General features: G+C 44.0%; 1 protein-coding gene across 5 annotated transcripts in view; it reads right to left on the bottom strand.

The window, feature by feature from the left end:
* LOC122554666 (rab GTPase-activating protein 1-like) overlaps positions 1-19,468 on the bottom strand; it is a 126,279-nt gene that overhangs the window by 78,811 nt on the left and 28,000 nt on the right. For 2 of the 5 annotated variants that reach the window (XM_043700024.1, XM_043700031.1), the window contains exon 4: positions 5,712-5,753. In XM_043700024.1, the coding sequence (XP_043555959.1) occupies positions 5,712-5,753 (42 nt within the window). Of the gene's footprint in view, positions 1-5,711; positions 5,754-5,833; positions 5,861-17,508; positions 17,633-19,468 lie in introns of those variants that run through there. The other 3 variants (XM_043700028.1, XM_043700030.1, XM_043700026.1) reach the window with 3 other exon arrangements.

The following is a 19,468-nucleotide window of genomic DNA, read 5'->3' as shown; positions in this document are numbered from 1 at the left end:
TATGGAAGGATCCCTTGGGGCCTTGGAGGGAAGTAAGGGGGGGGGGATGTATGGGCGCAAGTTTTGCATTTCTTGCGGTTGCAGGGGAAGGTGCCGGGAGTGGAGGTTGGGTTGGTGGGGGGTGTGGACCTGACGAGGGAGTCGCGGAGGGAGTGGTCTTTCCGGAACGCTGATGGGGAGGGAAGGGAAATATATCCTTGGTGGTGGGGTCTGTTTGGAGATGGCGGAAATGACGAAGGATGATCCGATGTATCTGGAGGTTGGTGGGGTGAGTCCCGACCCTCTGACTCAGCACCGCCTTCTTGACCTGCAGTCTTCTTCCCGACCTTTCCGCCCACACCCCCTCTCCACCCTATCACCCTCACCTTAACCTCCTTCCACTTATTGCATTCCCAACGCCCCTCCCTCAAGTCCCTCCTCCCTACCTTTTATCTTAGCCTGCTTGGCACACCCTCCTCATTCCTGAAGAAGGGCTTATTGCCGAAACATCGATTCTCCTGCTCCTTGGATGCTGCCTGACCTGCTGCGCTTTTCCAGCAACACATTTTTCATTTCCTTGAATATGTCAAGTACCATTCAAACTAGATAAACCTTGGTGAAGGAGTGAATTAAAGATTTGTTTGCATTCTTAGCACATCATCTCATGACACCAAAACTAAGCTTTCTTGCAATAACTTTGAATGTCCCCTCTGGCCCAATTCTACTTTCCTGCACATTCCCTTTAATATCCCACCCAGTCTAACTCCCCTCTCTTGCACAGAGTGGCATAGTTGCCATGTCACTAAACCTGTAATCCAGAACACAGACAAAGTTTTGAATGGGTTTGAATCCCCCGCCCCCAACCTCCCCCCATGGCAGATGGTGAGATTCAAATGTAATAATAAAAACAAAGGAGACCTGGAATTAAAAGTCTACTGAATATCATGTAACCAGTGTCAATTATGAAAACCCATCTGGTTCACCAGTACCCTGTAGAGAATGAGATCTGCCATCCTTACATGGTCTGTTTACATGTGACTCCAGACCCACAGCAGTATGGTCAACTCTTTACTGTCATCTGGATAATTGGGGCAGGGGCAATAAATCTGACTTAGACAGCTACACTTACATCAAGAAAATTTTAAAGATTCCCCCACTTCAATCAGATTCTCTTGCTTGTTTCCTATACCCCATAATATTTACCAATATATTCCTCTCTCCAGTTCATTCTGTGCTATTTAATATTGCATCCCCTCTAATCCCTTTCCAGCTCATTTCCCAACTAGTCAACTATCACTGTTCTGCCCACTCGATCTGTTAGAATGTGTTTATAGAGTAAGAGAGATGTACAGCACAGAAACTGACCTTTTGGTTCAACCCATCCATGCCGACCAGATATCCCAAACCAATCTAGTCCCACCTGCCAGCACCTGACCCATACCCCTCCAAACCCTTCCTATTTATATACCCATCCAGGTGCCTTTTAAATGTTGCAATTGTACCAGCCTCCACCACTTCCTCTGGCAGCTCATTCCATACACACACCACCCTGTGTGTGAAAACGTTGCCCCGTAGGTCTCTTTTATATCTTTCCCTTCTCACCCTAAACCTATGTCCTCTAGTTTTGTACTCCCCGATCCCAGGGAAGAGGCCTTGTCTATTTATCCTATTTATGCCCCTCATGATTTTATAAACCTCTATAAAGGTCACCCCTCAGCCTCCGACGCTCCAGGGAAAACAGCGCCAGCTGGTTTAGCCTCTCCCTATAGCTCAAATCCTCCAACCCTGGCAACATCCTTGGAAATCTTTTCTGAACCCTTTCAAGTTTCACAACATCTTTCTGACAGAAAGGAGACCAGAATTACACACAATATTCCAACAGTGGTCTAACCAATGTCCTGTACAGCTGCAACATGACTACTCAATACTCTGACCAATAAAGGAAAGCATACCAAACGCCTTCTTCACTATCCTATCTACCTGCAACTCCACTTTCAAGGAGCTATGAACCTGCACTCCAAGGTCTCTTAGTCATGGCCTAATACCATATTCCTGCTCACTCCTGAAAACCCTTGAAGATCCCACCTCTTTTACCACAATTTGATATCCTTTAACAACCTAACTCTATTTACCTTATCCCATTCTCTTCAATATCCAACTTCATTAGATTCTCTACAGTGTGGATACAGTCCCTTCGGCCCAACCAGTCCACACCGACCCTTTGAAGAGTAATCCACCCAGACCCATTTCCCTCTGATTGATGCACCTAACACGATGCTCAATTTAACATGGCCAATTCACCTGACCTGCACATCTTTGGACTGAGGGGGGAAACCGGAGCACCCGGAGGAAACTCACGCAGACACAGGGAGAATGTGCAAACTCCACACAGACAGTTAGCCCAAGGCTGGAATCGGACCTGGGACCCTGGTGCTGAGGGGCAGCATTGCTAAGAACTGAGCCCCAACTGGTTTAATTCGACTCTGTTGCTTGTTCTTTTTAATATCCGATCTGGTCTACTCACATTCTTGTAATCTCTCTTCATTCCCTTTAAACTTACCTGATCGCATTCTACGGAATCCTGTCCTTACTCTACTGTCCTGTACAGCTTTATTCTAGATCACCACTGACTTGTGGTACCTATTCACATCATATCACTCCCTATATTGCGTGCTTTCTCAGTCAGTACAATCCCCCAATCATTTTAATACCCCAGCCAGTCTAATCCCGCTTTTCTGTTCAGTCTGCCTGCCTTCAAAAGACCCACCAAGTGGGATAATCCCACCCTCCTAAACTCTTGTCATAATCTAATATGCCAATCTAAACCTGTTGCTCATTCACAAACCATGATACAAGGAAGGAGGGGCAGAGTAAAGAGGGAGATATATGTCAGTTACCCTGAGGGAATGTTCGAATCTGTTACAAAGAAACATGGTAACAGAGCATGTGAGAAATATAGGCCTGAGAGTCTGACTCTGGTAGTGGATACGTTGCTGGAGGGGATTCGGAAAAATAGGATTTATTTGCATTTAGAGGGGCAAGGAATGATTAGGGATAAATCAGCACAGTTGTGTGTGACGGAAATAATTTCTCACAAACTTGAATGAGTTTTTTTGAGGAAGAAACTGAAGTGGGAGATGGCACAGGGCAAGCTGATGGCCGCTGAGCCATCAGTTGGCTTGTTGAAACAAAAGATGGCCGCCGGACCACAATATGGAGAGAGACAGCACAGCAAATGCAGACACTGCCTGGGGCCACCAGAACGTCAGCACAATGCACTCACAGCCGAGTTGATTAGTTTAAGGTGGATAGGGGAGAGAACACATGAGTAATGTACACTGCCCGAAGACTCTGGGTCCAGCCAACACCTTTGACGGTTTGATACGGACTCAATACAGAGTGCTAAAAGCCAGGGCTGCAGTAATTGTCCTTCTCAGGAAGAGAGATTAGCACCCATTACTACAGCAATGGACTTTCACGCAGCCATTGAAACTGAATGTCTGCATTGAAACTGACAACAATTGCGCTGAAATTAACAAAGGCTGAGCTGGAACTGACCATGACTGTATTGAAACTAACAATTCTGCAATGATTGCCATAAACAAATCATGCTACAAAGACAATAATCTCATCACTGACCGCATGATAAACTAAATTAGTAAAGTTAGAGCATATGGGATTCAGAGTGAGCTTGCCAATTGGGTACAAAACTGGTTTAATGGCAGGAGGCAGAGTGATAGTGGAGGGTTGTTTTTCAGACTGGAAGCCTGTTACCAGTGGTGTTCCACAGGGTTCAGTGCTGGGTCCGCTTTTGTTGGACAAGGAGATTTTGATCAATTGGGTCAATAGGCTGAGGAGTGGCAGTTGGAATTTAGTTTGGATAATTATGAGGTATTGCATTTTAGTAAAACATACAAGGGCATGACCTGTACAATTAATAGTAGGCCCTTGAGTAGTATCATAGAACAGAGAGACCTAGGGGTTCAGGTGCATAAATCTTTGAAATTTGCATCACATACAGACAAGGTGGTTAAGAAAGGTTTAGCTCACTTGCTTCATTGCTCAGACCTTTGAATACAAGAGTTGGAACATCACGTTGAGGTTGTACAGGACATTGGTAAGGCATCTTTAGATTTTTTAGATTAATTACTTTACAGTGTGGAAACAGGCCCTTCGGCCCAACAAGTCCACACCGACCCGCCAAAGCGAAACCCACCCATACCCCTACATTTACCCCTTACCTAACACTACGGGCAATTTAGTATGGCCAATTCACCTGACCCTGCACATCTTTGGACTGTGGGAGGAAACCGGAGCACCCGGAGGAAACCCACGCAGACACGGGGAGAACGTGCAAACTCCACACAGTCAGTCACCTGAGGCGGGAATTGAACCCGGGCGTATCTCTGGGCACGATACTCTTCTGGAGTATCGTGCCCAGTTCTAGGAAAGGATTATCAAGCTGGAGGGGGTTCAGAAAAGATTTACCAGGATGTTGCCATAAATGGAAGGTTTGAGTTTAGGGAGGGACTGGATAGGTTGGGACTTTGTTCACTGGAGTGCAGGTAGTTGAAGAGTGACCTTATGGAAGTTAGTAAAATCATGAGGGGTATAGATAAAGGTGAATAGTCTTTTCCCTAGGGTGGGGGATTTCAAGACTAGGGGGCATACTTTTAAGGGGAGAGCAGAAAGATTTTAAAAAGAGCACAAGGGGAAACTTAATTTTTTTTAAACAGCGGTTTGTGTGTGGAGTTAACTTCGAGGAAGCAGTAGGTGCAGGTACAGTTACAATGTTTAAAAGACATTTCGATAAATACATGAGTAAGAAAGGTTTGGAGGGAGATGGACCAAGTGCAGGCTGGTGAGACTAGTTTAGTTTAGAATTATGGTCGGCATGGATTGGGCTCCATGCTACATGACTCTATAAATAAATTACCATTAGACTGAGTCACTGGTTTATGAAAGAGAAAGCTGAAACTTTATTGCTGGAACAGCACAGCAGGTCAGGCAGCATCTAGGGAACAGAAGATTCGACGTTCCGGGCACATGCCCTTCTTCAGGAATGAGCAGAGAGTGTTCAGCAGGAGAAGATAAAAGGTAGGGAGGAGGGACTTGGAGGAGGGGCTCCTCCAAGTCCCTCCTCCCTACCTTTTATCTCCTGGACATGAACACTCTCTGCTCAGTCCTGAAGAAGGGCATGTGCCCGAAACGTCGAATCTTCTGTTCCCTAGATGCTGCCTGACCTGCTGTGCTGTTCCAGCAATAAAGTTTCAGCTTTGATCTCCAGCGTCTGCAGACCTCACTTTCTCCTCGAAGATTTCAACCTACTGCGAATCCTCTTACAAGGATGCCTTCCTTTACCTTTTATCTTCTCCTGAACACTCTCTGCTCATTCCTGAAGAAGGGCATGTGCCCGAAACGTCGAATCTTCTGTTCCCTAGATGCTGCCTGACCTGCTGTGCTGTTCCAGCAATAAAGTTTCAGCTTTGATCTCCAGCGTCTGCAGACCTCACTTTCTCCTATGAAAGAGAAAAACATACTGCGCAAATGAGTTGAGGCTGTCATGAGTAGGACAGATGAAGGAAAAAAAAGCCAGCAAACGCAATGTATTTGGATTTTCAAAAAGCATTTGCTAAGAGACCACACAAGCAATTACTAGAAAATTTGATCTTCAGATGATTAGGGTTTAAAAATAGCAAATTTAATGCATTAAGTTTACTTTTCCATCTTACCTTCAGCAGAGCCAGTGCCACATTGAAAATGATGCTCAGTCCCTGAGAAGAAAGACAAGATGTTAGTCCTCAATCACACTAGACTTAATAAATACTAAAGAGTGTTTTAGCAATTTACCTACTTTTTCATACATAGTCAGCCAAGGACCCACTCTTCCACGGTCTCTATTCCTTTAAACATCCAATTCTGTGGCCCTTTCTTCAGATTCAGTTCCCCATACCTCCAATTTAAAGATTTGACCTTGCCATCATAACATTTCAGTGATCTCTCCTCCCTCACCTGTAATTTCACCCATTCACAATGCTGGATGATGATTTTTGGGTTCCCTGTAAATGTCAACCAGTGAACTATTTTATCTTTGGCAGTTCTACTTTCATCTTCTCTCATTCTCTATTTGTTGTAGGTAGCTTGCTTCATGTTTGAAGAATTCACCTGACATGTTTTTAACATCTTTTCCATCTACATCTATCTGGAGCCCTGGCTTGGTCTTTGCAAATCCATCATTTTTGTTGCAATGTACCCAGCTTCTAATTGAAATATTTCTTCCTGAATAGTCACCTATTGTTCCATTAGATTCTGTTAGTCTTCAGCTCTGTTTCACACTGATTAGCTCACCTCACATCCCAGTGAAGTCAACTTACTTGCAACACCAAGTAGAAGTATCTATTTTCACTGTCTGAGAGCTATTTGTAACGTCAAGTGCCAGGACAAAATTCCCAACATCATGGTTTTTGCTAAGTGATATGTATCTGACAGCACACGTTCAGAGAGATCAGCTTTGCCAGGTTGGTAATGTGGTTCATACTGAGAATGACCTGACATCAAAGGCTATACTCAACAGACAACTGAACAGAAGAACCAAAAATATCCAAAATTTTGTTTTTCTACCTATCTGGAAGTCTCAACCTTGGACCGTAGCATACCAATAAACATCAGCTGTGTATCGACCTAAATGGCGAAGTCTCTTATCAAATTCACTGGATGACATTTCAGAAGAAGAGTCAACTGTCTTCCAGACCAGTAAACAGAACAGAACACAAAGCCTTCTAACACTAATATGACATTTGCAAAAGGTTGTAGAAATGGAGACTTGGTCTAATGTCATGAGAGACAACATCAACCCAGATTTAACTAATGTAAATTTTTTGTCCTGAACATTCTTCCAAAGCAACAAGAAAATTTGACGGATGTCCTCTCAACCCCTGGAAGTTAACCCTCTAATACAGAACTTTAGTTCATTCCTTGCATTCATTGCACAGATAGATAACCAACTCCAAGAGAGATGCGTGGGTGACGCACTGAGATTTCCAGCATTTTGTTTTCAGTACAGATTCCAGCATCCGCAGTAATTTGCTCCTCCAAAGATACATGGATTGCAAAGATGCATACCCAGCACATTCTCCTCAATGTTAAGGAAACCTTAGTTACAAGTCTCCCCATATGATCTATCACAACAGACCAGCAAATAAGTAGTCAGCAAACTCTGCTACTTGGATCTATTGCAACAGACAACCTGTGCCTTGATGAGGAACTCAGCATACATATTGGAACAGTAGCTAGCCTTTGACTGACCAAACAGGCACAGAGGGCCAGGACGCTGATCTACACAATTGAGTACTCAGCACAGTGCTGAATAGCAAAGTCTGATCAACTTGTATCGACTGAGAAAACAAAGCCTTAACAGCATTCATCTCCAGCATCTACAATGCAACCATAACATAATACAAAGAGAACAAAGAAAATTTACAGCCCAGGAACAGGCCCTCCAAGCCTCAGCTGATCCAAATCTACTATCTAAATCTGTCGCCCAATTCCTAAGCATCTGTATCCCTCTGCTCCCCACCTACTCATGCATCTGTCCAGATGCATCTTAAATGATTCTACCGTGCCTGCCTCTACCACCTCTGCTGGCAACGCGATCCAGACACCCAGTACCCTCTGTATGAAGTACTTGCCGCATGTATCCCCCTTAAATTTTTCACCTCTCACCTTGAAAGTGTGACCTCTCGGTACTGAATCCCTCACCCTGGGAAAAAGCTTGTCTCTATCCACCCGGTCTATATCCTTTACGATTTTGTAGACCTCAGTCAGGTTCCCCCCTCAATCTCCTTTATCCTAATGAAAACAAACCTAACCTACTCAACCTCTCTTCATAGCTAGCACCTTCCATACTAGGCAACATCCTCGTAAACCTTCTCTGCACCCTCTCCAAAGCGTCCACGTCCTTCAGGTAATGTGACCACCAGAACTGTACACAGTACTCTAAATGCGGCCGAACCAACGTCATGTACAATTTTAACATGACCTACCAGCTCTTATACTCAATAACCCGTCCGATGAAGGCAAGCATACTATATGCCTTCTTGACCATTCTATCATGGTACAATAGAACTGCACTCCCAGGTCTCTCTGTTCATCAACTTTTCCCAAGGCTTTTCTGTTCACTGTATAATTCGCTCAACAATTATACTTCCCAAAATGCATCGCTTCACATTTGCCTGGATTGAATTCCATCTGACACTTCTCTGCCCAACTCTCCAGTCTATATTCTCCTGCATTCTTTGACAGGCCCTTATGCTTTCTGCTACTCCAGCCTGTGTCATCTGCAAACTTGCTGATCATACCAAAAATTTCCCTCTTCCAGATCATTTATGCAGACCACAAACGACAGTGGCCCCAGCACTGATCCCTGTGGAACACCACTGGTCACTTAGGTCCATTTCGAGAAACTCCCTTCAACTACTACTGTCTCCTGTTGCTCAACCAGTTCTTTATCCACCTAGCTAGAACAACCTGCACACTGTGTGACTCACTTTCTCTATTAGTTTATCATGGGGTAAACAGACAGTTTAATGTAGACAGACAGTTACCATTGAGGTAATCCTTTCGAGGGTAAAAGGTGCCAAGCATGCCACTGCAAATCATGCTAAGGTGTCTTTGCTGAGTTGATCATGCTTGCAGACTGGAAATTAGCTACATCCCCAAGGACAAGCCATGTGGAGAAGCAGCAGGATGGTCTTGGCAAAAATGCTAAATCGAGATACAAAAGTTTTAAGTATCAAAATTGTGACAAGTGGAAAACTAGCTGATGATCAATGCAAATAGCACCACATTGGGACAGGAGTTCACCAGCTGCAGGATGTGTTTTCAGAAGCTCCTAAGCAGATGCCAGCCCAGAACAAAGTCACACCATCCCACACCACCAGCAAGTGACAATTTTGACTGTAGCACATTTTTTCCTCAGCAGATTTGGGCAGTTCAGCCAGAGGTACAAATTATTACTTTTCCAATTCTTTCATTGTACTCTATGTCAACAGCAGGGTCAGTATCCTTTGTCGCTCTGGAACTGAGTGGGTTACTCAACCAGAGTGGTTAAGAGCTGAAAATGTGTTGCTGGAACAGCGCAGGAGGTAAAAGAAAAGCACAGCAGGTCAGGCAGCATCCAGGGAACAGGAGAATCGACGTTTCGGGCATAAGCCCTTCTTCAGAGTCTTACTCAACTGTTTCATGAGAGGTTAAGAGTCAACCACATTACTGTGGGTCTGGAGTCACATGTAGACAATAAATGGACAACAATAACAGATTTCCTTTCCTAAAGGGATAATATTGTGATCTAGATTTGCTTTTTAAAAACGATAATCAACAGTGGTCACATGGTCATTAGGTCAGATTTTTATTGCAGTTTTTTTAAAAATGAAAATCAAATTTCATTATCTGTCATGGTGTGATCTGAACCCTTGTAATCCAGACCTCCAGGCCACCCTTATGCTAGTCCATTACATCACCGCTGCTTCTTCAGAGAGCTTGGAGTTATTAAATTCTGCAATATCCCCACTGTAGTTTTTGCCCCATAGTTTCCATGCAGATTTGCTGCTCTCTCATCAATTTGGAAAGCCGTAAAATACTCTCAGGAATAGGATCATATTCCTTATGCTTCTCAGTTCTAACCAAATGAATTTCATCCTTGCCTCAAGGTATCCCCTCAACAGTACAATTACTTCCTTAATCAGTGCTGCCACTCCACCCCACCCGCCTTCCCTGGGCAGAATAAGCCAAACAAAACACTGATTCAATCTGCTAATTGGCGAGTAAGTAGCTGCAAATACTTTTGCCTTAATTTTAACACTGATATGCTGGGGTTCTCGATCACTGAGAATAGGAATATTTGTAGAGTATTCTCCTCCTGATAGTTGAGCTGTCCATCACCATTCGTGGCTGCACAGCTTTGATCAGTTGTGAAATCGCTAAACTTGATCACATGTTGAGCACAAAAGTAGCCCTGTGTTCTAGCTTCAGCAGATTGGTATGGGTCACGCTTGATGCTGGGCCCTAAAGTTATCTGTCTGGAGTACATTCCAAGCTGTTCTGTTTGGGTGGGCTTTTGGCTCCTAAATGCTTGAAAAGGTTTGAAGAGATGCAAGCTCTGTAATTGTAACTTGCTATGCTGCTTATAAGACTGTGGAGGCTGGTGTTATATGAAGACCTAGTTAATTAGTTCCAAACTTTTAACAAAAGCAACTTGTAGAACATAGAGTTTTCAACACAAGGGAGAACAGAGTCATCAGCAGGAGGTCTCTGCATCCATGTTTGACCTGATGCCTGGAGGCTTCAGAATCAGGGTTTGATGTTGGCAACTCCCAGGCACTTTCCTCTGGACTGCACAACTGTCAGCTCTGCTGGGTTTGGCCTGCTGATGGGACATGTCATACCTGGGGTGGTGTTGGGGGCATTTGGGATATTGTCTGTAAGGTATGTTTCAGTGGGGGCTGTTGTTCTGCAAGATTTGAACTCAGTATCCAGAACTACACTCTTCAGTAACATTACTCTGTTACTGGTTTCACCAGGGCACTGTTCGCCCATTCTCTCGCACAACTGACTAGTACACTAACATCTGTAAGAAACCGTGTTCGTTTTAAGATCAACAGAGACACATTCTGCTTCTGCTCTGTCTAATTAAACAACTTATTTTATTAGCTCTTAGATCAGCGAGTGTGCTTCCCAGAGCAAATACCCTTTTTTAGAGGTGAGCCAATGGAAGGAGGAGAAATGGGAGCAAAAGGGGGTCTAACAGTTACATAATGTTTCAAATGAAAACACTATTGTTCCCCAGTCTGAGCTTCCAGTTTCATGAAGTCTGCCATCTCATGTCCCAGATGGTGGGGCAAAATAAGGTGGCAGAAAGTTTGTTGGGTCCCTGATTTATGAGATGTTTAAAGAGATCCACTAGAGGGAGACTAGCAGTTGCTGTATAATGGAGGAATTTATTACAAAGGTGTGTAATTTTAAGAGATCGATATACCAACATTTCCTGTACTTACAAAAAGCTACTCAAACGCCAAAAGGCATGGATTTATGGTAAGCAAAGGTGAAGACTGCAGATGCTGGAAACCAGAGTTTAGATCAGAGTGGTGGCTCAGTGGTTAGTACTGCTGCCTCACAGCACCAGGGACCCGGGTTCAATTCCTGCCTCGGGCGACTGTGTGGAGGTTACACATTCTCCCCGTGTCTGCGGGGGTTTCTTCCGGTTTCCTCCCACAGTCCAAAAGATGTGCAGGTTAGGTGAGTCGGCCGTGCTAAATTGCCCGTAGTGTTAGGTGCAGGGGTAAATGTAGGGGAATGGGTCTGGGTGGGTTGCTCTTCGGAGGGTCGGTGTGGACTTGGTGGGCCAAAGGGCCTGTTTCCACGCTGTAGGTAATCTTAAGAAGAAAAGTGGTGCTGGAAAAGCACAGCAGGTCTGGCAGCATCCAAGGGGCAGGAAAATAGATGTTGTTTCGGACAAAAACCCTTCATCAGTAATTTATAGTAGGTCAGGTAGTTATAATAGCTGACTCGGAACAGTTATGTGTAGGGCGGCTCAGTGGTTAGCAATGCTGCCTCTCAGCACCAAGGCCCCAGGTTCGATTCCAGCCTTGGGTGACTGTCTGTGTGGAGTTTGCACGTTCTCCCTGTGTCTGCGTGGGTTTCCTCCGGGTGCTCCGGTTTCCTCCCACAGTCCACAGATGTGCAGGTTAGGTGAATTGGCCATACTAAATTGCCCGTAGTGTTAGGTCAATTAGTCAGAGGGAAATGGGACTGGGTGGGTTATTCTTCGGAGGGTCAGTGTGGGCTTGTTGGGCCAAAGAGCTTGTTTCCACACTGTAGGGAATCTAATCTAAAAAAATCACAACACCAGGTTATAGTCCAACAGGTTTAATTGGAAGCACAGTAGCTTTCGGAGCGTCGCTCCTTCATCAGGTGATCCTGATGAAAAATGAAGAAGCGACGCTCCGAAAGCTAGTGTGCTTCCAATTAAACCTGTTGGACTATAACCTGGTGTTGTGATTTTTAAACTTTGTACACCCCAGTTCAACACTGGCATCTTCAAATCATAATCTGATCTAGTCAGCAGCAGAGTGTTAGGTTTGAATGTTCGCTACATTTCCCCAGAGTAATCTGCAGCAACAACACTTCTGGAGTTACCTCTGGCTCCACGTCAGAGGATTGAAAGTTCAAATCCCATTTAAGAGATTTGAGCAATGGGGTTGAGCTACCTCTGTAATTGTCACCACTTGAGATTGTCTGCTCTCCCTCTTTTTCTTGAGATGTTCAAAGAGATCCACTAGAGGGAGACTAGCAGCTGCTGTATAATGAGGAAACAGCATAAATTCATCATGACGCCTGAAACTGCTGTAGAAGAGGATACTATCCGTCAGTGCCACACTATAGATTCTAATTCCACACGATTTTCAGGTCCACTCTTGTTATCACAGATCAACTTGCTCCAGGCGGTAAAATAGTCAGCTGCAATAGGTGGTTAAATTGCACTGAAATGGTTTTCAGACAATCCAAAAGACTGAGAAGAACTGTAACTGAAGGCACATTCAGGGACATTATTACTATCCTCAGTGCCCTTCTCTCCCTCTGATGCTGACTCTCACAGGGGCGCAGTGCCCTTCTCTCCTGAACATTCAGTGAAAACTTGTCAATGCCAAAAACAGAACGGTTCGAGTAAGCCTGAGGCGCCAGATCACCTCAACCCTCAGCATGTCCAAACTGCAGTCAACAATGGAATGCTCAATTACACCAATCAGGCAGGGTTGCCCAAACTGTAGCTAGCTGTGGTCACGGCACACCTTGCCCTCTGGTCACTATGCTGCAGACAGCAGCCAGGAAGCTGATGGTTGGTGTGAAACATCTGAATTACAAGCAGGGACTGAGCGAAAAATCAAGCAGGGAATGGAGGCAGCGGAAGGTGATGAGAAAGCAGCAGGATCACATCAGTGGAGAACATAACGTGAAACACCACAATTAAATTGCAAGACCATGATAAAATGATATAAAATCAATTTAGCAAAACCTTGATCTGCTGAAACCAACATCATAGGATACATGGCCAGTTTACTGTATAAATTCAAAGGTAATACCACCTGTCCTCCCCTCCAACCCCAAAGTCAGGCTTTCCTCTGCTTCAAGCATTTAACCATTGATGCAACAGCCTCTGGTTAAACCACTCCCAGCAGACAAACATTCCCCAGATAAGGCAGATTAAAAATATTCTCTCTCCCCCTCACACTCACACAGCAACAATCTCAGATTGTTAACTCATTATCAAGCAGCATCCATAACCTGCACCCAGCTTTCTTATTGCAGCATCTACTGCCTTTAGAGCAGATATATTCTTTGCTCTCATACTCTAGGTTGTATGTAACTAACCGGATAAATCATTCGGCTTTTTGTTTCTGTAAAACTTTCTACCAGCACTAGTTTTGGGGATTCCTGTACATATTTTAACAGATTCACATTTTCCCCGTCTTTAAGTGTCAGTTCCATTGTTCAATTCCTTTCATTTCCTCATTCAGTGGAACACATACCTAAAAGAACAAAGATAACAAAGAACAATACAGCACAGCAACAGGCCCACTGGCTCTCCAAGCCTGAGCTACCACATTTTGCCCTTCCATACTAAAACGGTCTTCAATTACAGGATCTGTATCTCTCTATTCCCGTGTGTCTAGGTGCTTCTTGAATGCTGCTAATGTGTCTGCATCCACCACCTCTGGCAGTGCATTCCAGGCCCTTTTAAAAAAACTGCCCCTCAACTCAAACTCTACCACAGCTCAATACCATGAACCGGTGTCCCCGAGTAATTGACCAGTCAACCCTGGGAAAAAAGCTTTACACTTTCTAGTCTATCCATGCATTCACAAGCTTATAAACTTCTATCAGGATGCCCTTCAACTCCCTGCATTCCAGTGAAAACAAAGCCAGTCTAGCCAACCTTTCTGCAGAGTTAAAATCCCTCATACCAGGCAACATCCCAGTAAACTTTTTCTGTACCTTTTTTCATTTTGGAAGGACAAATAAGAATGCGGAATACAGGGTTAACGGTAGGGTTCTTAGTGAGATGGAGGAACAGAGGGATCTTGGGGTCTATGTTCATAGATCTTTGAAAGTTGCCACTCAGGTGAATAGAGCTTGTAAGAAGGCCTATGGTGTATTAGCGTTCATGAGCAGAGGGATTGAATTCAAGAGTCGTGAAGTGATGTTGCAACTGTACAGGACTTTGGTTAGGCCACATTTGGAGTACTTACAAGGGGACATAAATTTATGGTGAAGGGTGGAAGGTATAGGGGAGATGTCAGGGGTGGGTTCTTTACCCAGAGAGTGGTGGGGGCATGGAATGCGCTGCCTGTGGGAGTGGTAGAGTCAGAATCTTTGGTGACCTTTAAGCGGCAATTGGATAGGTACATGGGTGGGTGCTTAAGCTATGACAAATGTTCGGCACAACATCGTGGGCCGAAGGGCCTGTTCTGTGCTGTATTGTTTTATGTTCTATGTACCCTCACCAAAGCATTCACATCCTTCTGATAGTGTGGTGACTAGAATTGTCTTTAATATTCCAAGTGTGGCCTAACGAAAAGCTCTATAAAGCTGCAGCATAACTTGCCCATCCTTATGCTCAGTGCTCCTTCCAATGAAGGCAAGCATACCTTAAGCCTTTTTTGAACTACATTATCTACCTGCACTGCCAACTTCAGTGATCTGTGACCTGCACACCGAGATCCCTCTATGTCAATACCCCTCAGGAGTCTGCCACTTTATAATTCCCACCTGTACTCAACCTTCCAAAACACATCACCTCATATTTGTCCAGATTTAACTCCATCGGTCACTTTTCTGACCGTGCCTCCAACTGATCTATATCCTGCTGTATCCTGACAATCCTCCTCAATATCCACAACTCCAATCTTTGTATCATTCGCAAACTAATTAGACTAGCTGAATTTTCTTTGAAATCATTTATGCAGACCACCAGAGATCCCAGCACTGATTCCTCTGGAATACGAGTTCTGAAAAGTATCCTTCCACTGCTACCCTATGACTCAGCCAATTCTGAATCCATCTTGCCAGCTCACCCTTAATACCATGTAACTTCACCTTTTGTACCAGTCTGCCATGAGGAATCTTGGTTAAAGGCTTTACTGATATCCATATTGACAGTATCAACCACTTCCCTCTCAGTCATCGTCTTCACCTCCCCAAACAATTCAACAAAGTTAGTGAGGCTCTACCATCCCGGCCTAACGCTAATAAGTCCACTTGCTTCTAAATGCATATAGACTGTCACTGAGAATCTTTTCCAATAATTTCCCTACCACCGAAGTGAGACTCACAGGCCTGCAATTTCCAGGGGATTATCCCTGCTACTCTTCTTAAACAATGGGACAACAGTCTATTCTCCAGTCCTCCAGGACCTCACCTATGGCCAAAGTGGATACAAAGATGTCTGTCAATGCTCCAGCAATTTGTTCTCTCGCCTCCCTCAATATTTCGGGACAGATCCCAACAGGATCTGGGCAGTTATCTACCTCAATTTTTAAGAGAGCACTTCCTTTTTAATAGCAAATTGGTGTAGAAACTCAACACTCCCTCTCCCGAGGTCATCCTACACCAATTCCTTCTCTTTGGGGAATACAAAGTATTCATTTCGGACCTTTTGGCTGCACACACAGATTCCCTCCTTCTGTCAATGATCTGTCCATTGCCTGGCCATCTTCAAGAGCTGTATACAACCCCCCCCCTCCCCCTCACTGGCCCAGAAGTAGAATTGGCAGAGAAATGTTTGGAGCTTGTGTTCCATACGGTCAAATTTAAGTCTTCATCCAAGTTTAATATACAGCAAGAAACTGAAGCAAAATCAGTCCTATTGCTAGGGTAAACCATTTCAAATTCATCTGTGACACAAGCAGCCTTCAAACTTTTTTTTTAATTAAAAATGTTCCTTTAAACCACATTCAGATATTGTTAAATTTAAAAAAAAAATCATCTTTGTCCCATACATGCCAGGCGTTACCGACCCAATTGTTAAATACCTTTCCCTAACCGACTCTATCAAGTCCACACCTACATCGATCATCTTTTAGATATTATTCCTTTCCACCCCAAGAGATTCTTTCAACTATTTATCTGAAAATATACAATTTGGCACTACACATCATCGCTACCAGAAAGAACACATGCTCCTGACTCCCAGTGCCACACAATTGACCTCCAACTCTATGATACACATCTATGACTTTAACATCTCCTAGGCCGGGGAGGTGGGCGGCACGGTGGCACAGTGGTTAGCACTGCTGCCTCACAGTGCCAGAGACCCGGGTTCAATTCCCGCCTCAGGCGACTGTGTGTGGAGTTTGCACATTCTCCCCGTGTCTGCGTGGGTTTCCTCCGGGTGCTCCGGTTTCCTCCCACAGTCCAAAGATGTGCGGGGCAGGTGAATTGGCCATGCTAAATTGCCCGTAGTGTTAGGTTAAAGGGGTATGGGTGGGTTGTGCTTCGGCGGATCGGCGTGGACTTGTTGGGCCGAAGGACCTGTTTCCACACTAAGTAATCTAATCTAAACATTCACTCCACAGGCTACCAAACACTGCTCAGAAACATGAAACAGCAATTGCTAGAAAAGCTCAGAAGGGCAGGCAGCATCTTTGGAGAGAAAGCACAAGTAACATTTTAGCTTCAATGACCTTTTACTAGACACAAAACATCAACTCTGCTTTCTCTCCACAGACACTGCCAGACCTGCTGAGTTTTTCCAGCAATCTCTGGCTTTGTTTCTTATTTCCAGCATCTGCAGCTCTTTCAATTTTTTTTTAAAAAAACACACTCAGGTCTTACCTCTACTGGGTTATTAGCATTCATCACTGTGCAACAATAAGTATCAGTTGGACAGAAGTAAATTTGGTGCCTTGCAGCTGGGAATCCTGATGCTGCTACTCACTCCAGCCCATAACCTGAACGGTAGCCCAGACTGAGCACATTCTAGATAGTTTAAAAAAAAAATCATAACACCAGGTTATAGTCCAACAGGTTTAATTGGAAGCACACTAGCTTTCGGAGCGTCGCTCATCACCTGAAGGAGCGACGCTCCGAAAGCTAGTGTGCTTCCAATTAAACCTGTTGGACTCTAACCTGGTGTTGTGTGATTTTTAACTTTGTACACCCCAGTCCAACACCGGCATCTCCAAATCATGACATTCTAGATATGTTACCAGACCTCTTTGTCCTCTCAAAAGAGGGACAGAAACCCTGTTTTTTTTTTGATACGTAGTGCAGAGGGGCTGACATTCATGAAAGAATTACAGATATAAACCCAACACCTCATGAAGATTCCTCACCTTGCAATGCAAAACATAGCTGATTAACTCATTGATCTACTGCAACCAAAACTCATTGGTTACTTACAAACAACCAAACTCAGATTACTTACAAACAACCAAACTCAGATTACTTACAAACAACCAAACTCAGATTACTTACAAATACTACAGAAAAGTAAACTCCTGCCCAATAGTACCTCTAGTTGAGTGTGAACTCCACACACTTCCAACTCACAGCTCAGCTCAGATACATTCTTAATTTACACAGCAGTCAGAGGGGTGAAATACACAGCCAATCAGAGCAGCTACTCACACCTCCTGTTTAATGACAAGTCACACCATCCACTTATCCAATTAACCTAATGCCAGTATAATCCAGCACATAGTTAAGGAATTGAATAAACAAGCATAAACACCTCAGAGTACTGAACAGGCAGAATTTCATCACATGGTGCAATAAAATAACTAAGTGGAAAAGTCATTACTTCTGTTCTGATCATTTCCGAGACGAAACTTCATTCATTTCATATAAAGAATCAAATAATGGATACAAAACAGGAGGAGGCCATTCAGATGTGAGGCAGCTCTCTGTGAGAGCAACTCAGTCAGTTCCACGTCATCACTCGAATTTTCACCACAGCTCAACAATTTCTTGCCTCTTCAGATAATTATCCAAATACTTTTTGAAAGCTGTAATTGAATCTGTCTTCACCACACTCTCAGAAAATGCATTCCAGATCCCAACCACACGCCACTTATCGCATTTTCCCTCATTGCATCACTGCTACTTTTGCCAATCTCAATAAATCAGTGTCTTTGAGTTCTTGATCCTTCCACTGATGGGAACAATTTCTCCAAATCTATTCTGTCCAGACTCCTCATTTCAACCTCGCTCAGACTTCATCTCACGCTTCTCCTCCAAGGAATACAGCCTGCAGCAAATCTGGTATATCCTTATCACTGGAGTCCCTCAATCCTAGAATCATTCTTGTGAGTTTTCTCTACACCTTCTCGGAAGTCTTCACATTCTTACTTTTATAGTAATAGAAGCAGGAGTAAGCTATTTGGCCTGTCGAACCTTCTCTGTCATTCATTAAGATCATGGCTGATCTACCCATTGTCTCAGCTCCTCCTACCTGCATTATCCCCACATTCCTTAATTCTCCAAACATGCAAAACTGTGACTTAAATATATTTAATGAAGCTTCCTTGAGCAGAGAATTCCATAGATTCACTACTCTCTGGGAAAAGCAGTTCCCCCTCATCTCTGTCTTAAATCTACTCACCCTAATCTTGACGCCATGTCCCCTAGTCCGAGTCTCACCCATCAGCAGAAATAACTTGCCTGCCTCCATCTTATCTATCCCTTTCATAGTTTTATATGTTTCTATAAGATCCCCTCTCATTCTTCTAAATTCTAGCAAGTAGAGTCCCAGGTGGCACAACCTCTCCTCACAGGGTTAACCCTCTCATCTCCAGTATCAAACTGGTGAACATCCGCCAAAGCCAGGATATCCTTCCTCAAGTAAGGAGACAAGAACAGCGCACAATACTCCAGCTGAGGCTTCACCAACACCTGGTACAATTGCAATAGAACCTCGCTGCTCTTAAATTCAATCCCTCTCGCAATGAGAGCCAATATTCCGTTTGCCTTCCTGATCAGCTGTTGCACCTACACATCAACTTTTAGCGATTCATGTCGCTAAGCCCCTCTGCACAACAGCATGCTGCAATTTTTCACCATTTAAATAATACTCTGACCCACTATTTTTACTTCCAATGTGGATAACCTCACATTTACCGACATGTAGATGGACGAGGTACAAGTAGAAGTAATGTACCTGGACTTTCAGAAAGCTTTTGATAAAGTCCCACATAGGAGGTTAGTGAGCAAAATTAGGGCGCATGGTATTGGGGGCAAAGTACTAACTTGGATTGAAAGTTGTTTGGCTGATAGGAAACAAAGAGTAGTGATAAACGGCTCCATTTCGGAATGGCAGGCAGTGACCAGTGGGGTACCGCAGGGATCAGTACTGGGACCACAGCTTTTTACAATATATATTAATGATATAGAAGATGGTATCAGCAATAACATTAGCAAATTTGCTGATGATACAAAG

This window comes from Chiloscyllium plagiosum, chromosome 11 (assembly GCF_004010195.1).
Source record: "Chiloscyllium plagiosum isolate BGI_BamShark_2017 chromosome 11, ASM401019v2, whole genome shotgun sequence".
NCBI classification, from domain to species: Eukaryota; Metazoa; Chordata; class Chondrichthyes; order Orectolobiformes; family Hemiscylliidae; genus Chiloscyllium; species Chiloscyllium plagiosum.
This window is presented reverse-complemented; position numbering and strand designations above follow the sequence as displayed.